Consider the following 14,659-nt stretch of genomic DNA (forward strand, 5'->3'; position numbering starts at 1 on the left):
TATAAAAAAGGAAAACTATGAATACATATTTCTGTTTCCTTACAAATACATAAAATATCTGTGAGAGGGCACATAAGGCATTAACACCGGAGGTTGTCTAAGGAAAGAAGAAGTGGGTGGCTGGGTCAGGAGTGAAACAAACCTTCTCCTGGGTAGTAGCTGTTGACATGTTTTGATTTTTAGAACCATGGGAACATAATACCTATCCTAAGAATAAACAGAATATTACCAATTATGTTTTCTCCTTTGTAGTCTGTAAGAACTGCTGGATAGAAACACTCTTCCAGTGGGTTTTCTTTTCCTTTTTTTTTTTTGAGATAATTTCACTATCTCACTCAGGCTGGAATGCAGTGCCTCACTAGAGCCTCAAACTCCTGGACTCAAATAATCCTCCTAGCTTAGCTTTCCACATAGACAGGACTACAGTAACATGCTATCATGCCTGGCTAATTTTTCTTTTCTTTTTTTTTTTTTTTAGAGACAGGGTCTCACTACATTGTCCAGGCTGGTCCTGAATTCCTAGCTGCAAGACTCCTATCTCAGAGTCTTAAAGTATAAAGATTATAAGCGTGAGCTCCCACGCCCAGCCCCAATGTTTTTTTCTAAAATTCTTACAGTAGTTTTCTTCAGTGTCTTCAAATACACAAAGAAAGCCTGATCAGAACATAAAACAAACACATTGGTTTGCTGTATCTATGGACAGTAATCATTTGGTGGACATTACCCTGTCTAGAAAGAAATATAAAACAGAACCCCTAACCTAGAGTCTAATTCTACCCTAGAGTAATGCATTTTAGAAATTAAAAAATATATATTTTCTTACATTCTAAATATTAAAGATGTACATATTAGTAATTTCAAGTTTATTATTAACTACAGCCACCATGCTGTATAGTAGGTCTTCAGAACTAACCCACCCCACCCTATAACTTACTAACTTGTACCTTTTGACCAATATTTCCTCATCATCCCCACTTCTACCACATTACCCCAATCTTCTGGCAACTACCCTTCTCTCTGTTTCCATGAGTTAAACTTCTTTTAGATTCCATATGTAAGTGAGATCATGCAGTGTCTGTCTTTCTGTGTCTGGCTAATTTCTCCCAGCATAACAAAAATACTTACTAAAGGAGTTTATCTTAAATGTGGTCCCCACATACACACACGTACACACACACACAAGATAACTATGTGAGGTGATGGATATGTTATTCAATGATTACCTTGACTATAGTAATCATTTCACAATGTATGTGTATGTTTATATACATTCATACACACACACACACATCCAAAGATCGCATAGTATATTTTAAATATATATAATTTTTGTCAGTCATACCTCAATAAAACTGGGGAAAACCAGATCTAAGTATTATCTATATGCAGTGAGAATTCAATCTCCAAAAGCTACAATATAGTATGATTTTTTGAAATTCAAAACAAGACAATTTTTCACCGGTAGAATTTCTTTTTTTTTTTTTTTTTCACCGGTAGAATTTCTAAACAGAGAACTGCCCCTAATTCTGTTCCACAGACCATTCCTTTTTTTGAGTTCTCTGGCAAATTGATTCTGTGTTAAGTTCAAAGCAGTGTTTTTATAAAGCTCTTAACGGTATAGACTTGGTGCTTTATAGAGGGGAATTTTAATTCTTTTTATCATTCCTCATATTTATCATATCATAGTACTCCTGACAACACTAGACATTCAATAAATATTGCTGATTGTTTATTGAAAAAATTCATATAAACAAAAATGTACTCAATCTATTATTTGATATACAAAATCTAAAGCAATACTTGGTTTGTTTCACTTGAAATATACATTCAACATGGTAAAAATAAATAAAATTGAAATAACTCTACTTATAATTAAGTTCATATTAACTAGCTATTATTGCTTGTCCATTTCATACCTCTCACCTTTTCTATATTTGACAAGACAGTGACTAGAATTTTGTAACTTAATGTGGTAGGGTGGAATAGAATTTTATATTGTCCATTACATAATGACTAGTAATATTATTTGAAGGTAACATTCTTACACTTACTGATTTCTCAACTTTTCTGCTGTGCGTATGAATTCTGCTTTCTTAGTCCGACTAACTTTCTGCTTCCAATTTTGAAGCTGAAAAGAACGAATTCCACCTGAAGTACTAAAACAGCCATCACTCTGCATAGAGAACAAAAAAAGGAATTTATCACCAATAATGAAAATAATAAAGAGATGAACGTGTAAATTTTTTTCAGAGAGATAAAATGTCAATAGTGAAGTTTATTGGAGGATAATTTGGTGGTCAATCTTATTTTTAAAAACACATTTTGTGAAAGAAATGTGCCTTCTAACACACAAAGAAAGCCTAATCAAAACTGTAAAACAAATGCTACCTTAAAATACTAAACTAAGAAATGCAGTGAAAATTCAATCTCAACGTATATGCTATGAGATGTCCAGGGATGTCCAGAGATTATCTACAAAATAATTCAGTCAGTCATCCATCTAACCAACCAACCAACCCGGGTTGAGCCCTCTGATGTGACAGGAGCTGCTTTAGACACCAGGGAAACAGTGATGACTCACACACCTTCAAAGTCTGGTGAGGGAGAACGTTTCAAGAGAAGAGAGTAAACAACCTACACAATAAAAAAAAAAAAAAAACCTACCAACTATTGAGATAGAGAAAGTGGGAAAGGTTTGCTTTTCCAGTTATAACAGCCACAGCAAGGCTATTTGGAGGGATAATTTTAAGAAAGAAAGAGCAGGCCACGACAGAAGCAGTAGGAAGGGTGTTGCAGGCAGAGGGACCAGGATGTGCGAAAGCTGAGGGCAGGAAAGACTGATTAGTTCAAGCAGAGAAAGGGCGACTGTGACGTGAGATTAGTAAAGGCAGGGAGCTTGGCAGGAGATCAAAGTACGGAGGCAGGTAGGTATCAGATTACAGCCATTTTAGGTCTCTCAGGGAGTTTCTGGACTATACTGAATGGTTCTAGCAGGGTTGAGAGCATTTAATGCTCTAAGAAAAAAATTCTGGCTGTCTTCTGGAGAACAAATTGTGGGGGTGAGGTAAGACTGGAAGCAGGAGGATCAGTGAAGTAGCTGTACAGCAATATAGGCAAAAATGATCGTGTCCAGGACTACAAGGGTGGCGGGAAGTGAAAGGAAGGAGACTAAATAGATCTTGGAGGTCTAACCAGAGGAACTGCTGACCAAGAGAATGCGGGAGATGGAAAAAGAAAACAAGGCTTTCAATTTCTAGGAGCAAACATGAATAATAAAGCAACAAATCTAGGAAATATATTTTGAGATATAGTTCACATACTAAGTAGTATCTACTTAAAGTATAGAATTAAGTAGTTTTTAGTATCTTCACAAAGTTGTGCAACCATCATCACTCCCTAGTTCTATTTTCACAGCACCAAAAAGAAACCGTGTACCGGATAGCAGTCACTCTCCCTGCCCCCTCTTCCCAGTTCCGGGCAACCATTTATTAATTTATTTTCTGATTCTGCTAACTTGGTCTGGCTTCTTTTACTTAGCATAATGTTTTCAACATTCCTCCATACTGTAACATGAATCTATACTTCATTTCTTTTTATGCCTGAATAATATTACACTATATGAATTTATGTTTTGTCTACTCACTCATTAGTGATTAGCTGAAGGCTAATTGGGATATTTCTACTATTTGGCAAATATGTGTAATACTACTATGAATGTCTATGTACAAGTTTTAATGTGAATTTATTTTCAATTCTCTTAAGTATGTATCTAGTAGTAGAATTTCTAAATAATAAGGTAACTATTTTTTTTTACTTTCTTGTTTTAAAAACTGAGTAGCCTATTTTTGAATCCATAACATTCTTTATATATTCTGGATATAAGTTCCTTACATAGTATCAGTTATATGATTAGCAAACATCTCCCCCATTCTCTGAGTTGTCTTTTTACTTTCTTGATAATGCCTTGGAAGTACAGAAGTTTTTTAACTTTTTGAGGAACTTATAAACTATTTTCTACAGTGGCTATACTATTTTACATTTTCATCAGCAAATTATGGAGGTTCCAATTCCCGGACCCTCAGCAACACTTGTTATTGTCTGTTTTTTCCTATCGCCATCTTAATGGGCATGAAGTGGTACCTCACAGTGGTTCTGACTAGTCCATTATGACTAAGGATGTTGAGCTTCTTTTCATGTGTTTACTGGCTACTTCTTCTGAGGAATGTCTACTGAACTCTTCTCTAATTTTTAAAATTGGGTTGTCTTTTTATGGTTAAATTGTTAAAGTTATAAATACATGTTAAACAATTTTTATGGGAGGCCATTGTTTTGGACTGAGCTCCTAAAAAAAGCCTTAATATACCTGATAAAATCATAGAGTTGCTCCTGTTAAGTAAAACACAATCAACTGAAACATTTAAGAGACAGATCCCCAAACAGACCCATTTATCCTGAAAGAGACTGACAGCAACCAATCAGAAAGGGCCCAGAGTCAGCATAACTAATCTTTTTTCTATTGTTCCATTTCTTTGTTCCATCTTATGAAACCCACTGTTATGCCATGTCCTGTGGGAATTCTTATTCTATTTTATAGAATGGGATTCTGCCCTGATTCATGAAGCACAAATAAAAGCCAATTAGACCTTTAAATTTAGTGTAATTTTATTAATTAAAGTGTATTCTAGATATAAGATCCTTAACAATATGTTTTGCAGGCCAGGCATGGTGGCTCATGCTTGCAATTCCCATTTTGGAGGTTAAGGTGGGAACATCACTTGAGGCCAGGAGTTCAAGACCAGCCTGGGCAACAGAGATAGATCCTGTCTCTACAAAACAAAACAGCTGGCATGGTGGCATTTGCCTGTAGTCCCAGCTATTACTTGGGAGGCTGGGACAGGAAGATCATTTGAACTCAGGAGTTCAAGGCTGCAGCGAGCTATGCTTGAGCCACTGCACTCTAGCCTCAGTGACAGAGAGACCCCATCTCAAAAAAAAAAGTATATATATGATTGCAATTTTCTTCCATTTGCTGACTTTTCACTTTATTTATTTTTATTATTAAATCATAGCTGTGTACATTAATGCAATCATGGGGCACCATACACTGGTTTTATACACCATTTGACATATTTTCATCACACTGGTTAACATAGCCTTCCTGGCATTTTCTTATTGTGTTAAGACATTTATATTCTACATTTAGTAAGTTTCACATGTACCCTTGTAAGATGCACGGTAGGTGTGGTCCCACCAATTACCCTCCCTCCGCCCATCCTCCTCCCTCCCCTCCCTTCTCTTTCCCCCTTCCCCTAAGAATAAGGTTATAATTGGGTTATAGCTTTATGAAAGCTATAAATTAGTTTCATAGTAGGGCTGATTTTTCACTTTCTTGATAATGTTCTTTGAAGCACAAAAGTTTCAGATTTTGATGGAATCCAATTTATTTGATCTTTAGTTGCTTGTGCTTTAGCTGTCATATAGAAGCAACCAACCTGGTCAAAAGTGATGAAGACTCAAGGCCTAATTTTTATTCTAAGACTTTAATATCTTATTAGGTTTCTGATACACGGTTTTTATACATGGTGTGAGGTTAGAGTTCAACTTCTACAGGTGGATATACAATTATCCCAACACCATTTGTTGAAAAAACTACTTTTTCTTTATTGAATTGTCTTGGCACTCTTGTTGAAAATCAATTGCCAAAAAATGCAAGTTTATTTCTTGATTCTCAGGATCTATATATCTACATTTATGCTAATATCATGCTGTTTGATTATTGTAGCTTTGAAGGAAGTTTTTTGTTTGTTTTCTGTTTTAGACAGAGTCTCAATCTCCAGCAGAGGCTGGAGTGCAGTGACCTGCTTACAGCTCACTGTAACCTCAAACTCCTGGGCTCAAGCAATACTTCTGCCTTAGCTTCCTAAATAGACAGGACTATAGCTCCATCACAGCTGGCTAATTTTTCTTTTCTGTAGAGATGGGATCCAACTATGTTCTCCATACTGGTCTTGAACTCCTAGGCTCAAATGATCTTCTTACTGGGATCACAGGTGTGAATCATACTGAACTGAGCCTAAAGTAAGTTTTCAATTAAGATGTGTGAGCCCTCAAACTTTGTTCTTTTTCAAGACTATTTTGGTTATTTGGGGTACGTTGCACTTTCCATATAAATTTTAGAATGTGCTTGTAAAATTCTGCAAAAAAAAAAAAAAGGCAGCTTATGTTTTTATAGAGATTGTACTGAATCTGTAGATCAATTTGGGGAGTACTGCCATCTTACTAAAATTAAGTCTTCAAACTCATAAACATGAAATATCCTTTATATAGGTCTTCTTTCATTTCTTTCAATAATGTTTTGGAGTTTTTGGAGTATAGTTTCACACTTCTTTTATGAAATTCATTCCTATGTATTTTGTTCTTTGTGATACTGTGTAAATGTAGTTTTCTTAATTTCATTCTTGAATTGTCCATTGCTAGAATATAGAAATACAATTGATTTTTGTGTATTGATCTTGTATTCTATAACCTTGCTGAACTTATTAGTCCTAGTAGTTTTTTATGGATTCTTTGAGTTTTTTTATGTATAAGATCATGTTATCTGGGAATAAAGATCATTTTCTTTCTTCCTTTCCAATATGGAAGTTTTTCATTTGGTTTTCTTGCCCTGGCTAATTGCCCTGGCTAGAACTTCCAGTAAATAAAGTGGTAAGAATGGACAATCTTGTCTTCTTCCTGATCTTCCTGGGAAAGCTTTCCATCTTCATCATTAAGTATTAAGTTAGCTGTACCTGTTTCACAGATGCCTTTATCAGGTTGAGGAAGTTCCCTTCTATTGCTAATTTGTTGACTATTCTTATCATTAAAGGGAGTTAGATTTTGCCAATTGTTTTTCTGCTTCTGTTGAGATGATCACGTGATTTCTGTCCTTGATTCTATTAATACATGTTATATTGTCATATGTTGAACCAACTTTGCATGTCCAGAATAAATCCCAATTAATCATGTATATAATCCATTTCATATGTTGCTAGATTGACTTTGCTAGTACAGTAGAACCTCTGAAGACCGACCTCCCAAGGGACTATAACAAACATACTGAGGTGGCCTACTGTACTGATAAGTATGTGTGGTGTATGTCTGGTTTATGAAAATAAGGTCAACTTAAGGAGATGGTCAATGTAGGGAGGTGATCAACTATGAAGGTTCCACTGTATTTTGTTTAAGGATTTTTACACCTGTATCCACAGCAGATACTAGTCTGTATTTTTCTTTCTTATGAATATTTTTATTTGATTTTGGTGTCAGGATAACAAGGGCCTTAGAGAATGAGAAATGTTCCCTCCTCCATTTTCTGAAAAACATTACAAACAGAAAAATACATTTATGGTGACTTTTATATTTACCCATACACTATCCCTTAAAATACTTCTTATTCATATTACTCTTCATGTGGACTTGAGTTTATCTAGTGTCTTTATTTTAGCTTGAAGGACTCCCTTTAATATTTGTCATAGGGCAGTTACATTGCTGATGAATTCTTTGGTTTTTGGTTATCTCAGAATATCTTAAATTCTCCTTCATTCTTCTTCCATGTTTTTTAGTTTTTAAATTTATTTTTATCTTATTACTTTTTTTGAGACAGAGTCTCATGCTGTTGCCTACGTAGAGTCCCATGGCATCATAATAGCTCACATCAACCTTCAATTCTTGGACTCAAGTGATCCTCCTGACCTGTTTTTCTCTCTTTTTTTTTTTTCAGTAAATATAGGTTCTCATTCTTCCTCAGACTGGTCTTGAACTCCTGAGCTCAAGAGATCCATCTGCCTCGGCTTTCCAGAGTGCTAGATTTACAGGCATGAGTCACTGCACGCTAACCTTTCCTTCATTCTTAGAGAATAATTTTGCTGGATAAAGAATTATTGGCTAGCAGTCCTTTTCTTTTAGTATTTGACCATGTCAACCTTCTGCCTTTTGGTATTCATAGTTTCTGATAGGAAATCAGCTGTTTAATCTTATTGAGATTCTCTTATGTGTAATGAATCACTTCGTTGTTAGTGCTTTCAAGATTTTCTTTTTGTTTTTTGATCATTTCATTATGACATGTCTAGGTATGAATTTCTTTGAGTTTATTTTACTTAATAGTTCATTGAGTTCCAACAATGCATACATTAATGTTTTTCATCAAATGTGGAAAGTTTTCTGCCATTCTTCAAATATCCCCACACCCTTTCTCTCTCTCTCTCTTTTCCTTAAGGGACTCTCATTGTGCATTCAAGTTTGGATAACTAAATTCGCAAACTCATACTAGGAAAAGTACTAAAATACCTCATTGCTGAATATCACCATAGTCACCTTCCAAGTATTCCCTTAGGGAAGCTATGGACCAACGCCAGTGCCTAGTCCACCCTTCAAAGCAATTTTGGCATTCCTTTTTCTGGAATGGCCATCAGAACTAATGGCCATGTGAGATCTGACCATTAGGTTCATGAGCTCATCTTAGAAAAAGTGCTCTAAAGCATGGATGAGGCACTCGCATCAGTGCGTAGCTTCCCAGTGGGGGTACTTTGACAGTGACCATAGTGTTATTCATCAATGAGGTACATAGGACTTTTTCTAGGATGTGTTACAAGTTTAATCACTAGACATGTATGTTAGTATACTTAACAGTGTCCACAGATCTCTGAGGCTCTGTTCATTTTTCTTCATTCTTTTTTTTCTGTTCTTCACTCTTCTCTCACATCTTTAAGTATGCTGATTCTTTTTTCTGCCAGCTTAAGTCTGATGTTGAGCCCCTGCTAGTAAAATTTTCAAGCAAGTTCTTACATTTTTAACTCTAGAACTTCTATTTGATTATTTTTTATATTTTTTGTCTCTTTATAGACATTTTATATTTGGTGAAATACCATTATGATACCTGCTCTGAGTTCCTTTGGTATGGTTTCTTTTAGTTGAACATATTTAAAGTCTTTGTCCAGTGTGTCCAATATCTAGTCTTCCTCAGAGAGTTTCTTTTGACTGCTCTTTTCCCTCTGTGTGAACCATACTTTGTTTGCATGTCTCATAATTTTTTTTTTGTTAAAAACTGGCCACTGAAAATAACATGGCAACTCTGAAAATGAGATTCTCTCCCCTTCCTAGAATTTGCTTTGTTGTCTGTTTAGTTAGCTTAGCTGAGTTAGCTAATAACTGGTCAGAGCTTTCCTTACGTGCATTAAACTAGTAAGTCTCTTAACCTTTGCTATCTTTAAGAAAGGGGGTCTGTGCATGCTAACGCACACCTTCAACACTAGGTAAGTAGCTTACAGCTCTACCTTAGCCTTTACTTTTTACCTGCACAGAGTTTCAAAGTCAGCCAAAGATGTGGGCATACGGACTTCTCAGGTCTTTTCTGGTGTTTCCTATTGCTGTAAACAAATTAGTTTACCACAAAATTAGTGGCTTAAGCAATGCAAATGTATTCTCCTACAGTTCTGGAGGTCAAGTCTAAAATCAAGGTGTAAACTTGTAGGACATTATACTAAATGAGATAAGCCAGGCACAGGAATACAAGTACTGCATGATCTCACTTATACTGTAAGTGTAATTTACTAGTGAGTAAAATGATGGTTACCAGAGGCTGGAGGGAAGGGGAGCAAGGGAATGAAGAGTTGCTGGTCAAAGGGTACAAAGTTTCAGGCTGACAGAAGGAGTAAGGCTTGAGGTCTATTGTGTAGCAGGTTGATTACAGTCAATAATAATGTACTGCATGTTTCAAAATAACTGAGAGAGTAAGTTTGAAATGTCTCACCACAAAAAGTAAGTGAGGTAATGGCTTGATTTTAACATTCCACACTGATACATATATCAAAACATCATACCCATAAATGCATATAATTACGATTTATCAATTAAAAATAATATTAATAAACAGCAAATAAAATCAAGGTGTTACTAGAGCTACATTCCTTTTGGAGGCTTTAGGGGAGAATCCACTTCCTAACCTTTTTTCAGCTTCTGGAGGCCACCTTTATCTTCAGCTTATGGCCTGTTCTTCATATCATCTTGCTTCCCATCAGCCCTTGTCCTACTACGACTATGACCCTCTGCCTCACTCTTATAATGACCTCTGTGATTATACTGGGTCCACCCAGACAACCCAGAAAAATCTCCCCATTTGAAGATCCTTAATTTAACCTTATCCGCAAAGTCCCTTCTACCATTAGGGTACATGTACTTCACAAGTACTAGAGATTAGGAAGTGAATATCCTTGAGAGACCATACTCAGCCTACCACACCTGGACATACACATGGTATGTACCTGACCTTTTAGAGGAAATCCATGCTGAACAATCAGTTAAAGAAGTAATATGGTTATTACTGAAGGATTACTCTAGGCAGCCAAGGCCATAAAATTGAGGTCATCAAAGGGAAAGTCATTAGAAACTAAAGACACAGTCCCATCCTTGTACAAAACCAGCATTACACTAGGGTGATGCTGTCAGAGATACTTCAAAAAAGTATCTCTGAGATACTGGGGATATCTCTGAGATATTAAGACTTCCAAAAAGTCCTAATTCAATGACTAAAATAATCACAAGAACGGGAGCTGGGAATAAGAGAGAAATGGCATTTGAGAGGAGGGTAAAGAGGTTTGTGATCTTCAGTCTTCAAGTATAACAGCTGAAAGGGATTATGAACAAACAATATAAAAATATTTAAAAGTATAGAGGGGATGCATTGCTACTTTTCATAATGTATAAGAAACTTATGAGATTCCACACTCTAAGGAGACTGTAGAATAAAATAGAATGTAAAATAGTTCTAAAACTCACGTTTTAATCCCCAAAATGACTGTATTTGTAAATAGGACCTCTAGAGGGGTAAATCAAGTTAAAAGAGATTCTAAGGGTGGGGTTATAACCTGACAGGCCTGGTGTCCTGTAAGAAGACCAAGATAGCAGAGATGGAACTCTTTCCTCGTTGTACCCAGAGGATCAGGCCACTTGAGGGCACAGTGAGAATGTGGCTGCTTACAAAGTGGGAAGAGAAACCTCACCAGACACTAACACTACCAGCAACTTCGTCTTGGACTTCTAGCCTCTAGAACTATGAGAAAATAAATATCTGTTGTTTTAAACACACAGTCTGTAGTATTTTGTTATGGAAGCCCTAGCTAACAGAAACTTTAGATATTTCAGTGGACATTTCTAATATTGTCATCAAAAAATTAATTGTTAAGAAAACATTAGTTGGTTTCAGTGTTAAGAGTTAATAAGAATATTCATGCATTTGATCATGTGACAAATGCACAAAATGCATCAAAATGCATCAAAAAATTAATCTCAAGAAAACAGTTGGTTTCAGTGTTAAGAGTTAATAACAATATTCATGCATTTGATCATGTGACAAATACTCAAGTTCAGTGCTAGGGGGTAGCATGTGTAGTATGTGTGTGTAGTATGCTAGGGGAATTACAAAGATGGATTTCACATAAATGCCTCAAAAATTACCCCAATACAGCAGACAGTGGTTCTAATTTTTTTTTTTAAGCCCAAACACATTTGAGAAACTCAACCTCATTACTGCTGTGATGTTCAGCTGTGAGACTCACCTTCCCTACTAAAGTGGTGAGCTGGTATAAAGTAGGGTTTCTCAATCTCAGCACTACTAACATTGTGAACCGGACAATTATTTGCTGTTGAGGGCTGTCTTCTGCTCTACCCATTAGAGGCTAGCGGCATCTCACTTTTCCCCACTCCAATCCTCCACTGTGGCTACCAAGATCCATGTTTGGGTGGGTGGGGGGGAGTTGATAAATGTCCTCTAGGGGACTGACATAACCTTTGAAACAGCTCCACAGGTGATTCTGATCCAAACCCTAGGAGGAAAAACTTCACGTCTGAGAATCACCATAGTGAAGTGATAAAGCAATAGACCAAAAACAATTTTAGCAACCTGTAAGAAACGCAAGTCAAGAGGTAAAATATGGCTGTAAGAATTTAGAGACAAAAAAAAAAAAAAAGAATTTAGGGAACAAATAACTCTGAACTAGAGTAAGCCAGTAAGGTTTCATGGAGAACTGGGGTCACACATTTTTTAAGTACAGTACTTAAAAGTGTATTTTGTATATTATGTATTTATACATGTTTATATTTTTTTCCTGAGATACTTGGCCAGAGGTAGAATAAAGAATTACAGAAGATGTGTGAGAAAATCTGCCTGAGATGGAATTTCCTTAACCGTAGACAGTAAAAACACTGTGTTCCCTTAGAGGAGGAATAAAGCCTGTGCTCTGCTCCTAACAGCCTTCTCTCAGGTTTGGTCTGATCCACAAATATTCAGGGAGTGCTTACTATGTCCTAGGCATTGCACAACAGGCACGGTTCTTGGGGCTGGGAATACAATACTGAATGAAACTTACTCAAATTTCTGTCCTCACGAAGCTTGCATTCTCATGGGAATGTGTGAAGAGAAAGACAATTTAAAAAAAATAATAAAATATGCAATATATTGTATGGTGATAAGTGCTATACAGAAAAATAAAATCAGAAAAGGGGACTAGAGGTGCTGGGTAACCGGATTCCGTGTAGGGAAAGTCTCATGGGGTGGGGGGGGGTGATGGCACTTGAACAAAGATAGCCCATCCTCACTGCGGAGACAGGGATCCCAAGCTGATATGCGGAAACACCTCTGCCTGGGACCACCCCATATTTTATTGCTTCTGTGTTTCCAGTGACGGTACAACAACCGAGCTGCCACCAATTACTGAGCACCGTTCCAACCAAGGCCCGCGGCAGGGGCTCCCAGACACGTTCTCGGCTCAAGAAGGTGCGTGGTAGCAGTCCCAATTTTTAGATAAGAAATGGAGTCGCGGAGAGGATATATTCCTATCCCACGGCTAGGAAGAGGCAGAGCCAGGAGTTCCACCCAGGTCTTCCTCCACTCCAAAACCACATGGACGTGGCTCGGTGAAAGCTGTTAAACGCACAAGCTAACAAAGAGCAACGCCCCGCGCGCGCCAGGCCGCGAGGTCGTCGCAGCTGTTCCGCCGCGGCCCGGGTCTGTGGGCACCGTCCCGCGTCCACGGCCTGCACCCCCGGCCCCACGCCCACCGCCGGCGCGGCTCTCCGCCATCCTCCATTTACCTGTTGCGACGCTGGCGCCGCTCCCACGCCCGTCCCGGTGGCAGCGCCCGCCCCCGCCCCCGCCACAGCCCCGGCGACCGCGGTGGCCGCCGCCGCCACCACAACGGTCGTCAAGGCGGCCATGTTTCTACACCGAGCCGGTCGGGTCGCAGCCCCCACTCGAGTCTGAGGGGTCAGGTCTGGCGTTCTCCGGCCTCTGCAGGCCGCTCCGCTAGCAACCGCCTGTGTTGGGCGGGGCTGGAGCGCAGGGCGGGGCCGAGGCGCAGGGCGGGGCCGGGCGCAGGGCGGGGTCGAGATGTGCGGCGGGAGGCGGGGCGGAGGCGCGGGGCGGGGCCAGGAGCATCGCTCTGCTCTGACTTGGGTTTTTCTCGGCACATGTCTAATGGCCCTACCTAGTCCCGTATCTGCTAAAAAAATTTATTGTCTTTCATTATCTTCCTTAAATTTTGTTCGCATCATACTCAATATGTATGTATTTTACGTAATAAAACTCTTTCGGGGTTTCTACTAAGTGCTGGAGAAAGCAAGTCTCAATAAAAATCGTTATCAGTAAGTTCTAAAAATAAACTATATTTTACGTTTTCAAATAAAAACGTCTTGGGGTGGCACCTGTGGCTCAAAGGAGTAGGGCGCCGGCCCCATATACCGGAGGTGGAGGATTCAAACCCGGTCCTAGCCAAAAACTGCAAAAAAAAAAAAAAGTCTTAGCATGTCCCACAGAACAGATATTAGAGGCAGGGCCTGGTCAATGAGAAGAAAGATTCCAGAGATACTTTTGGGAGGTTAGAACCCAGCCAGTGATGACAACTCACACTTCCAGTCGAGGTCAGCCTGGGGCTCAGGCTGGTTTCTCCAGGGACTATCTTTTCCTCCTTTAAAGGAATTGATTCATCCACTCGGTCAATACAGAGCTCCTACCATATCTAAGCACTGTTCTAGGCCTTGAGAATTTGTTGTTGAATTATACACACACTTCCTTCTCTCAAGACTTCTAGTAGGGAATGTAAATAAGTAAACACATAGGGTATTTACATAGCAATTACTTTGTGCCAGCACTGTTATAAGTTCTTTGAGTGCACTCTATTCTCACAAATAACAGAGAAGTAGACACTATTATCATCCCCATTTCATGGGTAAAGTTAAGGAACACAAGGTCACAGAGGTAGGAGCTAGGATAGACACACAGGTGGCCAACTCCAGCAACCATCCTGGCAGGGGTAATATTAATCAGGCAGCTGGATAAAAGCATCTATAGCCCAGAAGGGAGATTGGTGCTAAAGATGTGAATTTGACCTTCACTTGCATGTCAGACTGAATGAGACCACCCAGGGATAGTGTGTAAATTAAAGTCTGAGAATTAAGCCTAGGGCCATTAGGTGACCATAGACAAGAGGAAGAGGGGGACAAAGGCCGGTGAGGAGGAAGAAAAACCAGAACTCTGCTGAAGAAAGTTTTCCAGGAGAGAATGATGGGAGTTGTGGTCTGCTACCCAGAGGCTGAGTGAGAGGCGTGTAACAGAGAAACCACGGCTGCA

The 14,659-nt window shown here is 38.6% G+C and overlaps 1 protein-coding gene across 1 annotated transcript in view; it reads right to left on the reverse strand.

Moving 5' to 3' along the window:
- CCDC112 (coiled-coil domain containing 112) overlaps positions 1-13,344 on the reverse strand; it is a 29,521-nt gene extending 16,177 nt beyond the window's left edge. The window contains exons 1-3 of the mRNA XM_053567249.1: positions 13,126-13,344; positions 11,822-11,935; positions 2,052-2,173 (exon numbers count right to left, since the gene is read on the reverse strand). Of these exons, the coding sequence (XP_053423224.1) occupies positions 2,052-2,173; positions 11,822-11,935; positions 13,126-13,248 (359 nt within the window). The 5' untranslated portion in view covers positions 13,249-13,344. The remainder of the gene's footprint in view (positions 1-2,051; positions 2,174-11,821; positions 11,936-13,125) is intronic.
- Positions 13,345-14,659: the final 1,315 nt, after the last annotated feature.

The sequence above is a fragment of the Nycticebus coucang genome, chromosome 17 (assembly GCF_027406575.1).
Source record: "Nycticebus coucang isolate mNycCou1 chromosome 17, mNycCou1.pri, whole genome shotgun sequence".
Taxonomy (NCBI): domain Eukaryota; kingdom Metazoa; phylum Chordata; class Mammalia; order Primates; family Lorisidae; genus Nycticebus; species Nycticebus coucang.